Source organism: Bombus vosnesenskii, unplaced genomic scaffold, assembly GCF_011952255.1.
Source record: "Bombus vosnesenskii isolate JDL3184/JDL3185 unplaced genomic scaffold, Bvos_JDL3184-5_v1.1 scf7180000014601, whole genome shotgun sequence".
Taxonomy (NCBI): domain Eukaryota; kingdom Metazoa; phylum Arthropoda; class Insecta; order Hymenoptera; family Apidae; genus Bombus; species Bombus vosnesenskii.
The window spans coordinates 18,098-33,596 of NW_022883542.1; the positions used below are offsets into that span (position 1 = coordinate 18,098).

Sequence of the window (15,499 nt, forward strand, 5' to 3'; positions counted from 1 at the left end):
CTAAATTAAAGATGTCAATATAATGAAGGATAATCTTTTCGATGGATTCACGGATTGGTTTTTCAATGTGATCTGTTCTCACTAGGCTTTTTAGTTTTGATACGTTGGAAAAGTCATGAGAATTTTGAATATTGCTAGAAATTTCAACGTTTTGCTCACCAGTGTTGATAAAACATACTTTAGTTGGTTTGCCTTCCAAATAGATTGTTTGAACTCTGTTTTCTCCAGGAGACAAATGTATTGGTTTCTGAAATAAAATGGTTTTGTCGTTTAATCGGATTTTGTCATTGGATATTGAATAGTTATACTTCTCTAAACATGGTAGCCCAATGATTCCGTCTTCGATAATAGGGAAATTGTTCGGTACTATGTGAAAAATGTGATTTTGTCCAAAAATTCGTTTCGTTACGTATTCGTTAGTTTCGTATTTGTCTCGTCCCATAGAAAATTTTTGTTTAGGCCCTATTTGTATCGCGTTGACAGTTTTGTTACGTTTCACCAGGTTTATCCCTGCTCCTGTGTCGACCAGAAATACTCGCTCTTCGGTTCGGGTTGACAAAGGTATTGCGAGTAATCTTCCCGTGGCGATGTTGACTCGTATATCTCGTACGGTTCGTCCATCTCCTGGTTCGATGTTGTTTCTTGTATTTCGTCCCATTCCTGGACTGCCTGAATCCTTGCGGGTGGTCGATCGCGCTGGCTCGGTGGTAGAAAATTTTGACACTTGTTGGCAATGTGTCCCAGCTTTCCGCACTTGAAGCACTTCATCTGCGCGCGTTCAGCAGGTGATCTATTTTCTACTTGGTTAAATGTAGCAGGTTTCTGAGCTACTGGCGTGTTAGGCGATCTTGATGGTACATTAGATCGTCTTACCTGCATATGCTGGTTGTCGGGGCGATTACTAACCGAAGGTAAGCGATTACATGACCAATTAGGTTGTCGCTCTTCTCGCAAGTAGCGTTCTACATCGGCTGCCTTTTTTTCAGCTTCCGGAAGATTCAAGGGTTCACTGCTTAATAGTATTCGCCCTATGTCGCGTCTGAGTCCCTTTAGGTACACACGAACAGTCTTCTTCGTGATTTCTTCAGTCATAATTTTACGTGTTAGTGGTTGTGGGTACTCATTGGTTACTGCGTACAGCAAACGGTTGAGTATTCTTCTAAACCGAATATTAAAACTTTGCACTGATTCCTCGCGTCCCTGTCTCAACTCTCGTAATTGTTCTTGGTACTCATCCGAAGTCACTTGTGCTGCTAAGTTATTTCTCAGTGCGTCGTACAGATCACCGTAACACTCAATAGGAATGTTGCGAACACTTTGGGCTGCTTTCCCCACGATTTTTTCCACTTTTATTGCTTTTAGCAATAGATCTTGCTCCATACAGCGATCCTTCATACTTCTCACTTCTTTGATGAAGTCTTCAACTCCTACATCATCATCTCCGTTGAGCGTTGGGATGTAGCGTATTGCATCCTTAGCTCGTAGAGTGGGAGGAGCGGGCGGAAAATAACCTCTTTCTTCCACCTCGGGTTGTTCGATGTCGAGGTGGACAGGTGGGGTGTCTGGAGCTGCTAACCCTGACAATTTGCGTGCTTTTGCCATATTCACGGTGCGATTGATTGCTGTCGACGCACTTTCATTGTCTTCGGTGATAATGGAAGCAAATTCATCGGTCGCAGGGGATCCGAACCCAGTCCGTAGCGCTGCGACGGTTTTCCCGAGATTCTCGATTTCTGCTGCCCTGTGTCTGTTCTCTTCGTCATTTTGCATAGACAAACGTAACATTTCCTCTCGTAAAAGGGCAATGTTCTCGTTCTGTTTTTGAATACTGTCCCATATTGCTCGCAACATTGGGTCAGTTGAGGTTGAAGTTTGAGATTCGTTTGCCTTAGACATTATTGCGCTGATTTATAATTTTCAGACGAAGACGAGTCTTGGCTACTGAAGCTAAATTTTCTTTCACGGTAACGTACAAAGGAATTCAGTTTACCTTTTATTGTTACTTCACTTGGTTCGTGATAGTTACTTTGTTGTTGCGGATGACCGTAGTCCCAAATAATTCGATCTTCCGTAGATGATGAATGTCTTTTGGTTTCCGAACAAACACTTTTCACTATCCTGGCAGGATCGCCAAAATGTCACGTAAAATAACAAAATAAAAAAAGGAATTTGAGGTAAAAAATAAAAAAAGAAAACTTTATTTTTTTTCTAACATCAATACACTTTACAATCTACTTCCGAACTCTAGGCGTGACTTTCTAAGACTGACTCTTATGATTTTACTTTCGATCGGATCCGATTACTTTCTTTTGTCATCCCTCAACATCCCCACCGTCCATGCATTTGCTAGGCGTCCGCGATCGTTGCCACGTGCTCTTTCTTCTAGAACCTTCGGTGGAAGGACCGTTGGGATGTTGATGGTTCATTAGGCACTTCAGCGATATACATTGTCGCCGAGTGCCGCCACATCTTTATCTCTATCGTCAGTCCGTCGGATTTGAAGTATGCCGGTCGTGACACTATCCTCAATCAATGTTGATTGATTGTTGAAGGATAATGTTATCCTTGTGCCGGAATATAAGTTCTCATTCGTCCATGCGTGGCCTATCTGTGCGCGTCTGGAACAATGGCAGTGTCCCGTATCCCGTGCGATATATCAGAGGCCTGTCTAGTGTTTCTTCTCACGCGGCCTGGAGGACGAAACGCAAAAATTCACGCCCTGTACTTGACGTGCAAGCGTTCACCGACCGCGTGTCCCGTTTTTACCGATCAAACACGTGTCTGCAATCACAATACGATACTGTATGTTGAGATGTATCCGCAAATGCGTATGTTTCGTGACGCGAACCTTGAAAATGAAAATTACACTTTCGTTTATTCCTCGAGCGTCGTGCACGCAGGAAATCGTATAATAATTTTATTAGTAAGATTTTTTTTATATAGACTACTGTTACGCCACGAGGCTTACCACGGGCTGTATTTTCTAACCGTCGCTCGCGGTCCTACAACGTCGCAGACGGATCGTCGCGGCTGCCCGGCAAACAAACATTGTAGTGGCAAGCGCGTGGTTCATTAAGCAGGGCGACTTCCAGAAACGTCGACTCGTGGCCCGTATTTTACCTCGCGTAAAAGAATGTGGCGTGATCCGAACGTAGTGGGGGTCGCCTTCCAGAAAAAACGAAAAAAATCGAAAGGCGTTCAGAACTTTTCGAGAAGTCAAACCGTCAACACATCTGATACGTCGCGCATTACTTATCAATCAAAACGCAGTTACATTTTTTTTGTTCCTTTTATATCTTTCTAGTTAATAAGTTGTTGAAATAAACATTAATTTATTTGTGTTAATTCTGTGGAATTTCATTGAACTACCCTTATTATCATAATCGAAATAAGGGGATCGATCAGTTCGTGGCGTCGATTATTTAATCGTAACGGGAACTTACAACTTTCGTTGACGTGCTATCTCGCGATCGCGTCTCTCCGCGAACGGTCGAAACGCCTATTTTTTAATGAACGACGTCTCCCACTAGAGACTTTCTCTCGAGAGCGGCTAGCATCCTTTTCTAACCACCGATATACAAATTGACCAATTAGCAGCAATGCCAATTTCCCTTACTTTCTGAACGAAGGTTGTCCTCGACGAATCCGATTTTTCCTCTGCAATATTTTTAAAGCTACACATTTCGAATTTTCCAATTATGCCGAAACAATTGCGTGAACCACTCTATATATTCCATACAATAAACTATTTTTTGCGTTTTAAAGTAGTTGAATATTTTATTAAAATACTCTGAGCAATTCTCAGGTTTCTGTGAAAACAAGATAACCCAAATGTAGTTGTGTTTCCTTCAGAATTATGCAGATTTTATTTGAAATATGTGAGGTGTAAGTGACCCCGACGTGATCGAGCTAATGAGATTTCAATTATCGTGATTCCGGGTGCGCCTACGATATGTCAAACAAGAATAAAACAGTTACGACCAGTGAAGAAGATAGTGCTATGGTTCTCCTTACTAGAGAGATAGCTCGCGGCGGCGAGCATCGCGGGCGATGAAGAAAAATCTACCGCTCTCCAAGGGTGTCTAGAACCTGAGTACTTAGAGCGAATCGAGGACATAGCGTTGAATCCCCCGGCCACCACAATATGATAAACTCAAGGACGAAACACTTCTCTCTCCTTTTCCTTTATTTGTCGGCTCTACATCCATCCCCCTTGCTTACTCAAGTTGTTGTTTGTCTATATACGATTCAGCAGCTATGGAACCACATATGGGCAAGATGGATTGACAGAAAGGAAGCGGAGGATTTTCGCGACGGAGGATGTAATTGAAGGATGAGCGTTGTAATGAATTGGTTTTGGTTTATAAATATATTTGTTATGATCTTGCAGCACTTCTTCTTTGCATTCTCAAGTCCCTTGGACGGCCTTTAGGAGAGAACAAAGACACAAATGATAATTGTAGCTGCTGGCTGTAGATGTCGCTGCTAGGGTACTGCTGTATTTTCTTTTCATTTAAGAATCGTGGAAGAAAAATCGGACTACGGTCGCCGGGATTTAAGAACCCAGATCCCGAACGTTCGTAACTTGAGGCGCTAACCACTGCGCTGCCGTTGTCTGGTATTAGTTAGTGTCGAGTTGTCGTATTTGTGCTGTCGAGTGCCGCCACATATGTATGCATTTATGAAATGAGTGGTTTACAAGTAATTACAATCGATATACATTACAAGTAATTACAATTTATTACAAATGACTCGCTGTGCATATTACTATAACAGTCAGTACTAATTCTATAGATCAGCAGCATTATAACTTTCCAATAAACAACCGAAAATCACGTCGTTGAATAATAAATGCATTCACTGTAGAACGAAATTATTATTACGAATATAAGAGAAACGATTTAAAAACCATGTATTTTTTCATTTAAATTATTTGCATTTGCAAAGGGAGATACAAAATTTTAACAACGTTGCAAATTATAAAGACACAAATTACAGTTTCGTGTTTAAGTTATTGTTCAGAGTTTGTTGGAATACAACGATATTAATCGCATACAGATGAGGTGATTGATCGAACGGATTCTTTCCTTCGTTGTTCAGCGATATCCTCATTAGCGTGCGTTCGTGAGATGTACCACGGCGGCTAGCACGTGCATGCTCTTTCGAGAATTCGGCGGAAGAAGCGTAGGAATATGGATGGAACATTCCCGATGGGCACGTCGAGAAGCTACTAGAAGGTTCTGCGGCACATGTAACGCCACACAGACACCCACACAGGTCACACTCATTACTGCATAGAGAGTGGGGTTCAAAACCTTTTCAAGGGCCATGGGTCACTAAGCCAGTCAGTCTGTGTCTGTGTCTGTGCCAGTCAGTCAACTGTCTACATTCCAGAACACACACACTTATAATTTCTGTAACAATTGTTTAATAAATATCACATTATATTGTTTCAACACAAACATTGTGTCTTCCACAGATTATTAATCTTAATTCCAAGATTAAATTCTAACAGAGCTTCCTAATAATTATGGTACAATTGGTAAAATGATGATTTTACATGAAAAAAGTAAAAAATATATTAGATAATTGAAATAACGCGATATAAATATAATTGAAATAACATCAGTAAGAACGGATGTTTTAAGCTTTCGATTTTGAGAAAACAGGGTATGAATATGTTTAGTTAAAAAGCAATCCGTGTTTATTCGAGCATTCGCGGAGAGACGCGATCGCGAGAAAGCACGTCAACGGGAGTAGTAAATTCCCGTTGCAATTAGATAACCGACGCCACGAACTGATCGATCCCCTGATTTCTGTTACGATAATAGGGGTGGTTCAATGAATTTAACACTGTATTAACAGGTTAATATAGCTTGTATATTTAAAAATAATGAATGTAATAATAAAAACGTCACAAATTATTTAGCGATAAATACAGTTGATATGTTATAGGAATTCGACCCGACTTTGCGATATCTCTCAATGAATTCGTTAGACTAAGCAGTTTATAACGTTTGACTCTTCAGAAGGGACCGATTACTCTTCGATCCTTTTCGTTGTCTTCTCTGGAAGACGACCCCCACTACGCTCGGATCACGCCACCGTTCGCGCCTATGATCACGTATACCAGCTTCTTTATGCGGATAAAATAACGCACCGAAGGCGAATAAATGTTTCTGGAACTCGCTGCTTGACGACAACTATGCGTTTATCGCTACTTTGTGTATATCTCGACGGTCATGTAAGACGATCTGTTTGCGACGGTTAGGAACATGGCCTATAATAAGCCTTGGGGCGTAATAAACGGAGAGAATAGAATAATCTACAGAATTATCAACGGTGAAGTATATAAATATACTAACGACTCAGAAAACATAATTGAAGTGAGTTGCTTAGATATGAAATTATTGTTAATAACTAAAAGAATAATAGTACAAGTTAGATTAGCAGAGAGACAAACGTGATTGTGCAGTGAGTCTAGGAAACAGGATAAAATATAAAACAAATAAAAATGGAATATGCAATACGTCCTATCCAAGAAGATTGGATACCAACTAATGCATAATAAAAGAATGTCCGCAATATTTGGAATTAAGAACAAAATTCTTAAAATAAACAACCACCATCTTTATGAACAGAGAAAATTGATTATTGAGACTAAAGAATTTTATTAAGAAACAACATGACGCTCAGAGCATAATAACTGAAGTTATAATAACCTGAGCACAACTCAAAAACTTAGCTATGACCCTTTTGTAATAACTAACAAACAAACATTTCAAACTTAATTAATTATAAACAAGCTACAGATAATTTGAAGTTAGTTATGAACAAGCTTAATAACAAAATTACATAAATAGAATTTTTCTTATTTAAATGCGACAGTTCGTAGTACAAAACAAATTTTGTTCAGGAATAAGGTTTTCTGAAAATTTCCAGCGAAAATTTTTGCAAAAATTTCCTAAAGGAATTATAATCTATGAGATAAATGAAATAAAAATACAAAAACCAACTGATATTAAAAGAAGAATGATTATTTTACAAGATAATATGAAACTGTGTAAGGGATTACATATGTAACATATTGTCCCGATGTACACATATTTGCGAAGCGACTTACTACCCTGTATATTCCAGAAACTTCTTAGTTTGCCCCAGCCTTAGCAATTTGAAACTATTTTATTAAAATTAAGAATTTTCCACATTAGATCGAACGCACTTCTAATAGGTACCAAACAGTATATATATATAGCAAGATTTCACATATCTCTAAATTATTCACAGAAAATTAATACGGCACATAAATTAGACTTCGGATTGTAAATATTAAGAATAAATAACCGATATAGTCTCACAAAAATAGAAGGGTAAAGATAGAGATAAGGGATCAAAAACAACAGTTATTTTTCAAATTTGTATGAAAAGCTCTTAAGAAAATAAGTTCCTCCTTAAATTGAAAACAGTTATATGTATAGAAATCAAACTTGCGATAAAAGTAAAAAAGATAGAAAATAAGAAAATTGTATTTGTTTTTATGACTCACTTTTACATGTAGTATAATTTCCACCGCTATTTTAGCATAGAACGCTATTTTCAAACACTAACTGTTCCAACTCGATAGTCCCTTGCTTTATTGTAAACGGAAAATTCTTTCGTGTTCTCAACCAAATTTATCAAATTCCAGCAATGACACATGCTATGTGATTGTCAGTAGAACATGGAGAAATGTTTCCAGTAAAGTTTCGAGCGACTTATCGCCGATTTTCAGGAGACACTGCGACGATATCGCGTGTACAGTGCTTCTATCGGTGTTGATGCGCTTTAATACATAGTGCAAGAGAACACTAATAAGATTTCCCAGTGGGCCTGTAAATCCTTATAGATCACTCAAAAATATATCAAATTGTTTGTTTCAACTACTAGCAATTTAAAACGTCGTCTACATATATTTAGAAAGTTAGCAAAGACATATATTTGTTCCTGAGCATGATTTCTATCAGTTGAGCGTTGTAGCAAAATGTCCGATACAATTTAATGTTGAATTTGTCTTTTTTTTAGGCTAGCTTGATTGGATTACAGGTAGATTTAAACGATCCGTGTGTTGCATCTCCAAGGCATCTTCGACTCATCGATACGCAGTGATACCCGGCAAACTTCTAGTGGACAAGCGACGTTGCTTGCAGGCAGTTTATATACATGTTTTGGCATGTGTTGTCGGCAGGCAATGTCTACAGACGCCTGTAGTCTGCCCGTACGCGCCTTAAGTTTCACTGACAGACATTGTCCGCCGATTACTACGACATCTGTCTGTGGACAATAGGCCGTCAGTGTGGAGTTATCTTTACCCGAATAATTTAAGAAATATAAAATAAACTTCAACGAAAAGTTGCTAGCTTCGATATCTTACTAATACAATGTTATCGAAATTGAATAAACCTCGTTACTGTATTTAAAAGGAAATTGCATTTATATTTCGAGTTTATAGAGACAACAACAACAACCAAACAAAGAATCGCAACGAAGAAATAAACGGATACAACAAACAGAACACTGGATCGAAGATAGAACAATAAACAAGATAGAACCAAGAAAACAACAGTAACGAAGAACCGGGGCGCAGAAAAAAGCACGAAGCGTGCGAGCTGGAGAGGAATCCTGTGACCGTCGGTGCAAGCGGTAAGCATACAAAATGGTTGTCGAGCAGAAATAATCGGCTGGAGAGCCAACCTGCTGGGACCGAGCTATATGGTGGCAGGTATCGCGTGGCGCCAGCTAAGCGAGCTGCCGCCCGAAAGGGTAGGTTTAACTTGTCCAATGATCCGCAAGGAGAGGGCAAGTCGCGCGCCGACCATCTATGCGCGCCATTCCCAAGTCGAACGCGAACATCTAAATGCGAAGCCAGTATGCGTTTTTACTGCAGGTATGGCGCGGTCGACCAAAAGGTCGGGCCCTCAAACGCACACATTACTTGTACAATTCGAGTGCTGCAGATACGGAAAAGCAATTTATAATTTATCGTAATTTATCGTAATGCGAATTTTGGCGCGTCGTCATAAATAGATTTTTATTTAAAACGAAATTGTTAAATATCCTTTTGTATCAATTCACATAACGTTAATAAATCAATATTAGACATATTACTCATAAATTGTACATATCTTTGTGCATATACGCATAGTTTTCGTGCATATATCAATATTTGTATATTTTATGTGTATAACTTTCATATGCTTTTCGCAAATTTTACATTCATAAACATCTGCAATCTACACGTTACGTTTTTCGTTGTATTTACAAGTACGGACATTAGATATTCTATTACATTCTTTTATTATAATCTTTTGATATATTTATAGTTGTTTAATTATTAGGTCATCCCATAAGTTCGTGCCGTTTTTCGAGAGGTTATATATGTTAAGATCGTTTACATACCTTTCAGTTTCATGAAAAAATGTAATCCCCCTCTCGTTGTACAACTTCTTCCCATTTTTCTGGTAGGTTCCGTCTCGATAAAAGTTCTCTTGTTTTTCTTTAAAATAATTTTCTATGCTATTTTTGAGAGTGTCAATATTTTCAAATTTTTTAGCTACTAAAAAGTGTTGTAATGCTCTGAACAGGTGGTAATCAGATGAGGCAATGTCTGGGGAATATGGGGGATGTGGTAAAATTTTTCAATTAAATTCAGACAATTTTTTGTAACGCTTTTCGCGACATGCGGTTTAGCATTGTCGTGATGGAAGATAACGTTGTTCCTATTCACTAAACCTGGCCGTTTTTCAGCTAGTGCTTCCCTTAATTTTTCCAACTGAGCGCAATATTTGTCTGAATTAATGGTATCACCACTAGATAAAAGTTCAAAATAGAGTATTCCTTTATAATCCCACCATACACACAAAAGAACTTTACGTGGATGTAACCCTGGTTTTGCACAGCGTTCAGGTGGCTGATTTCGTTGGGATCAGCTACGTTTCCGTTCAGGGTTTTCGAAAAGTATCCACTTTTCATCACCAGTTACCAGGGGCGTTTAAGGAATGGTTCACGTTTATTACGTGCAATTAATGACATGCACGCTGTCATTCGTTCAAGACGGTTCCGTTCCGTAAGTTCATGGGGCACCCAAACGTTCAACTTTGACACCATCCCCATTTTTTAAACACCTATGAATCGTTGTCTTAGGTATTTTCAGGACATTTGACATCTCTTGAACTGTCAAACTTGGTGATTTTTCAACAAGATCCCGAATTTTATCTCCGTCTGTCTGAGGAGGACGCCCGGAGCGTACCTCCTCTTCTAAACAGAAATTCCCAGCTCTAAAACGTTGGAACCACTTCCTACAGGTGCGAGATGAAAGCGCATTTTCTCCGTAAACAGCACATATGTTTTTCCTGGCAATTGTTACCGAACTTTCTTTCCGAAATTCATATAACATGAGATGTCGAAAATGGATACGCATTTCACTCGTGATTTTTTACTGTTAGAAGTCACTGTGTTCACTATATTACGATCTTATGCCCACGAAGATCTACTCTAGCCTGTTCTCGATCAGCTAAGCTCAAGTGCATTGGTCCCTTATCGCCGTATGTTTAGAAATCGACACATGAAATATATACACAAAAGTGTATAAATATATGCACAAAAACTTATGAGATCACCTAATATGTAAACGATTTTGAACTATTTAATTTAATAAAGACCTTAGATCGACGGATTTTAATTGCTGTCACATAATCGTTAATTCATTACTTTTCCTCCAACTGTCACGAATTTTCACAAAGTGTGTATTTCGGATCGTTAATCTCATACGGATGTAAACTTCATTTTCTTAATAATCTTGGTCAATCATGTATCACATTTTCTATAAAATCTATAAGATCAGCAAGTGCTCTAATACTTGTGAATAATCATATATCTTAACTCGTGCCTTTTGTATTAATACAGAAGCTTCATGCGAGAAAGAATTTTCGATATAAATGTTCTCAATGTTGTAAATCGAGTTCTGCCAGAGCAACCGAGCTAAACGGACGTGTAAAACAGTGCTTCAGAAAAAGTGCGGCAAGTGGGCAAGAGAAAGTTACGAACGGCAACGCCCATAGCTAAATGGTGGAAACTCGTGTCTTCTACTAAGAAGACTACAAACAAAACTAAAATGAAAAAGCACATCCCACCGATAAAAATAATTAACAAAGACGAACAATACTACATAAATAAAACAACAAACATATCAAAACCAAGCCAACCAATAAACGAAGAACAGGAATGCTCAGCTACAAACGAAGTTGATATGGAAACAATACCAAACAATGAAGAGAATATTACCAATAACGAATTAACCCAACAGGATGAAAGCTGGAAGGTGGCAAGTTATAACAAGAAACGAAAAATAACAGGAAATTCAGATACAGAAAAGCAGCGATGGCTGCAAGAATTACCAGTAAGAAACTCCTTCAGCTCACTTACGGAAGAAATAGACGACCCAACAACCAAAAACACAACTAAATCAACGCAAACTACAAAACCACCACCAATATTTGTCGACGCCCAGATAATAGACCCGCTTATTGATCGACTAAACGATATAGTTGGGAAGGAAAACTACACAATAAAACAAACAAAATTAGAACAAGTAAAAAGTCAAATAAACACCCCAGAAAATTATAGGAAAGTGATAAAGGAATTAAAAGAAAAAACGCTGTGTACCACACATACCAGCTGAAAACGGAAAGGAGCTACGAAATAGTTATAAGAGGACTACATTCAAAAACTAACACAAAAAAAATTAAGTGACGAATTAGCAAAAATTGGTCACCAAACAAGAACAATAAACAATATGACAAGATACGATACGAAGCATTTAACAACACACTGTCCATACGTAGGGAAAATAAATGAAGTAAATGTTAAGGAAATTCGAGGATTTGGGAATACAAATTATTGACTATATTTCCCACACAACAGTTATACATCTATATTACTCTCTGAAAACGTCTTGCACGCACGCTGGTCGCCAACCGACTATCCTAGATTCTTCTAACATCTGGCAACAGTCTTTTGTCTCCACTAAGGCCTTGACGCCCTCTAACCCTTACACACACACTCTCATGTACAGTGTAAATGTATCACTTCCCTAACACGCCTCCTTACATTTATGCTGTACACTTAATTTTATTTACATACTTGTCGAATTAACAACATATTTAACATTTATCGCTTTATTTACATTTCTCTTATTTTACATTCATCCATGACCTAAACCTTTCAAATTTCTCTCTACACAGTGCCTTCGTAAAAATATCCGCAGTGTTTTCTTCTGTACTTACTTTTATTATGTTTATCTTATTTTCCTTTACGTACTCGTGAACGTAGTGGTAATGAACTTCGATGTGTTTAGAATTTTTGTAAAAGTTCCGTATTTTGCTATACTCATTACTCCAGAGTTATCCTCATAGATTTTTACAGGGTTATCGTCTACATTTACATCGAAGATTTTCATTAGTTTTCTGATAGTCATTACTTCGCTCACCGCTTCCGATAGAGCAACATACTCTGCATACGTCGAGGCTTTTGTCACACACCTTTGTTTTTTAGACTTTCATCCAATTACATTTCCATACCATCTAATTACATACCCAGAAGTCGATTTCCTATCTATATGATCTCCTGCCCAATCAGCGTCCACATAACAATCTATCGTTTCGCACTTTTCATTTCTTTTATAATGTAGTCCTAAATCTCTAGTCCGGTACAAATATTTCAATATTCGCAAGGTATATTTAAAATGTGTCTCGTTACAACAATCTTGAAATCTGCTCAGATAATTCACACTATAACTTATATCGGGTCTGGTATTTACACTAATATACAGCAATGCGCCAATTAAATTCTTGTATCCAATGTCCTCTCTATTTATCTCAGCTTTTTCAATTTTTAAGTTGGTCTCCATAGCTGTACAGTACAATTTGCTGTTATGTAATTTATATTTGTTTGCTAATGATTCTATGTATTTCTTTTGGCTTAATCTCATTTCATTTTTTAAATAATCATACTCTATATTTATTCCAAGATATTCTTTTACTTCACCTAAATCTTTCATTTCAAATTTATCAGTTAATAATTTTTTTTTACACTTTGTATCTTCCCTTTGTTTTTACTACAAATCAACAAATCGTCTACGTATATTAACAAATAAACAACATTTTCTCCCTCTCCATAAGTCTATAGGCACAGCTCTATATTGTTCTTCTTAAAACCTAATCTCGTCACATACTTATCAAAACACTCATACCAGTCCCTCGGACTTTCTTTTAACCCATAAAGCGCCTTCGATAATTTACAAACTCTATTCGTTCCGTCCGCATATCCCTTTGGTTGATTTACATATACCTCCGAGCTTACTTCACCATTTAAAAAGGCAGTTTCTACATCCATTTGCTCAATTATTAATCCATTTTGACAACAATATGATAGCAATATCTTAAAGGTCTGATTACTCGCCACTGGAGAATATATGTCATCGGCTACGTCTCTTTGTTGAAATCCCCTTACCACTAATCTAGCCTTATACCTGTCCTCTGATTTTTTCGTGTAAACCCATTTTACATCTAATACTTCTTTGCCTTTTACCCTTTCTACCAATTTCCAAGTTTTATTCTTATAGAGACATTCTATTTCCTTATCCATAGCCTGTTTCCAAACTTCATTATTTTCACAACAAATCGCCTCCTCAAATGTACGAGGGATATCTACTTTACAATAATTTGCATGCATCTCGCAAATATTTTCCTTTTCTGGATACCTTACTGGAGTTTTCTTAATACGTGTACATCTCCTAGGAGTGTTTGAGCTTTCAATACTACTATTATTTTCATCTTTCCTACCTTCTAACTCTTCCTTATCCATACCATCCAATGAATAGTTATCTTCGCTATCATTTCTATCTGCCTCTGATGAATTTTCCTCAAAACCGATACATTTAGTGTCTGTCTCTATGACCTCTACATGTCTAGCTATTGTTATTTTCCCACCTAATAAGACTCTGTATCCTACTTCACTATATCCTAACAGAATTCCCATATCTGCCTTCTTATCCCATTTAGAAACTCTTTTTTATTCTGGCCTTCTTACAAAAACTTTACTTCCATATAGATGTAGATTTTTAACATTTGGTTTTTTCCCGAAGAATATTTCAAAAGGTGTCTTTCTTTCTATAGTATTCGCTAATATTCGATTTTTCAAGTATGCCGCTGTACAAACTATTTCCGGCCAGTACCTTTTATGTACTTTCGCTTCCGCTAACAAACAACGCGCCATGTCCATCACTGTTCTATTATACCTTTCCGCTGTCCCGTTTAATTCATGTACGTATGTTGGGCAATTATTTATTCTTATACCTTTATCCCTAGCAAATTTATAAATTCGATTATTTAAATATTCTTTACCATTATCGCATCTTAATATTTTTAACCTCTTGCCCGTTAAATTTTCGGCTTCATTTACGAACTGTACGAAAGAATCAAAGACCTCATCTTTTGATTTTATACAATATATCCTAGCTATTTTACTATAATCATCGATAAATGAAATGAAATATTTTTCTCCATTGAATCCGGTAGTCTTAAAGGAACCACATACGTCCGTATGAATAATTTCCATTATTTCCCTAGCCTTAGTTCGATTATTTTTGAAAGGTAAGTTATGCATTTTGCTTTCTATACACACCCTACATTTCAAAAGTTCCTTTTCAAATTCATTCGGTATGCCAGTCACTGGCTGCTCTTTACCCAAAATCTCTAAATATTTAAAATTTACGTGTCCTAGCATCCTATGCCATCTTTCCTTTTTACTCATACCACTACGTTCGGCGCTGTTTACTAAGTGCTTCTTCCCTTTCAATATACTTTTTATTCTATATGTCCCATTCTCTTTGAACGCTACAGCTGTAAGTTTATTATCCTCATCTATTACTTTCGCAATATTTCCTTTGGAAATAACCGTATTCTTATTGTCTGTTAGTTTACATAAACTAATCAAATTTGCGGACATTTCTTTCGCGTAAAATACTTTCCTCATATTTATTTTATTTTGTTTTCCGAATGCTTCAAAATAACTTATAACATTCCCAACTTTTGTCGCTTTTATCGATCTATCATCGCCTAAATATATATTTACCGGTTCTTTTAGGTCGATAGATTTATCGAAATAATTTATATTATTAATTATGTCATCGGTACAACCGCTATGTAATAGCCACACTATTTCGTTCTTACTTATTTCATTCGTCTCACTGCTGTTTGCTGCGTGCGCCGTTGCTGTCCATATGCCTGCTCTTGAGTTTCCATGCTCGCCCGTGCCGGTTCTTCATTGACGATGAAAGTTTCCACGTCCTCTGCTCGTATTGCCTTTGTTCCCTCTTCCTCTGTTTCGACCACGTGTTGGCCCATGCCAATAACCGTTACTGCTTCCCGCTTGGACGCCATTTTGACACTCTCTCGCAAAGTGT

The 15,499-nt window shown here is 37.5% G+C and overlaps 1 protein-coding gene across 1 annotated transcript; it reads right to left on the reverse strand.

The window, feature by feature from the left end:
• Positions 1 to 504: 504 nt before the first annotated feature.
• On the reverse strand, positions 505 to 2,149 carry LOC117240313. The gene is made up of 2 exons (XM_033506293.1): positions 874 to 2,149; positions 505 to 768 (listed from the first exon to the last, which is right to left on the reverse strand). Exons 1-2 carry the CDS (start codon positions 1,894 to 1,896, stop codon positions 505 to 507), a joined length of 1,287 nt encoding a protein of 428 aa, XP_033362184.1. The 5' UTR covers positions 1,897 to 2,149.
• Between the last annotated feature and the right edge of the window lie 13,350 nt (positions 2,150 to 15,499).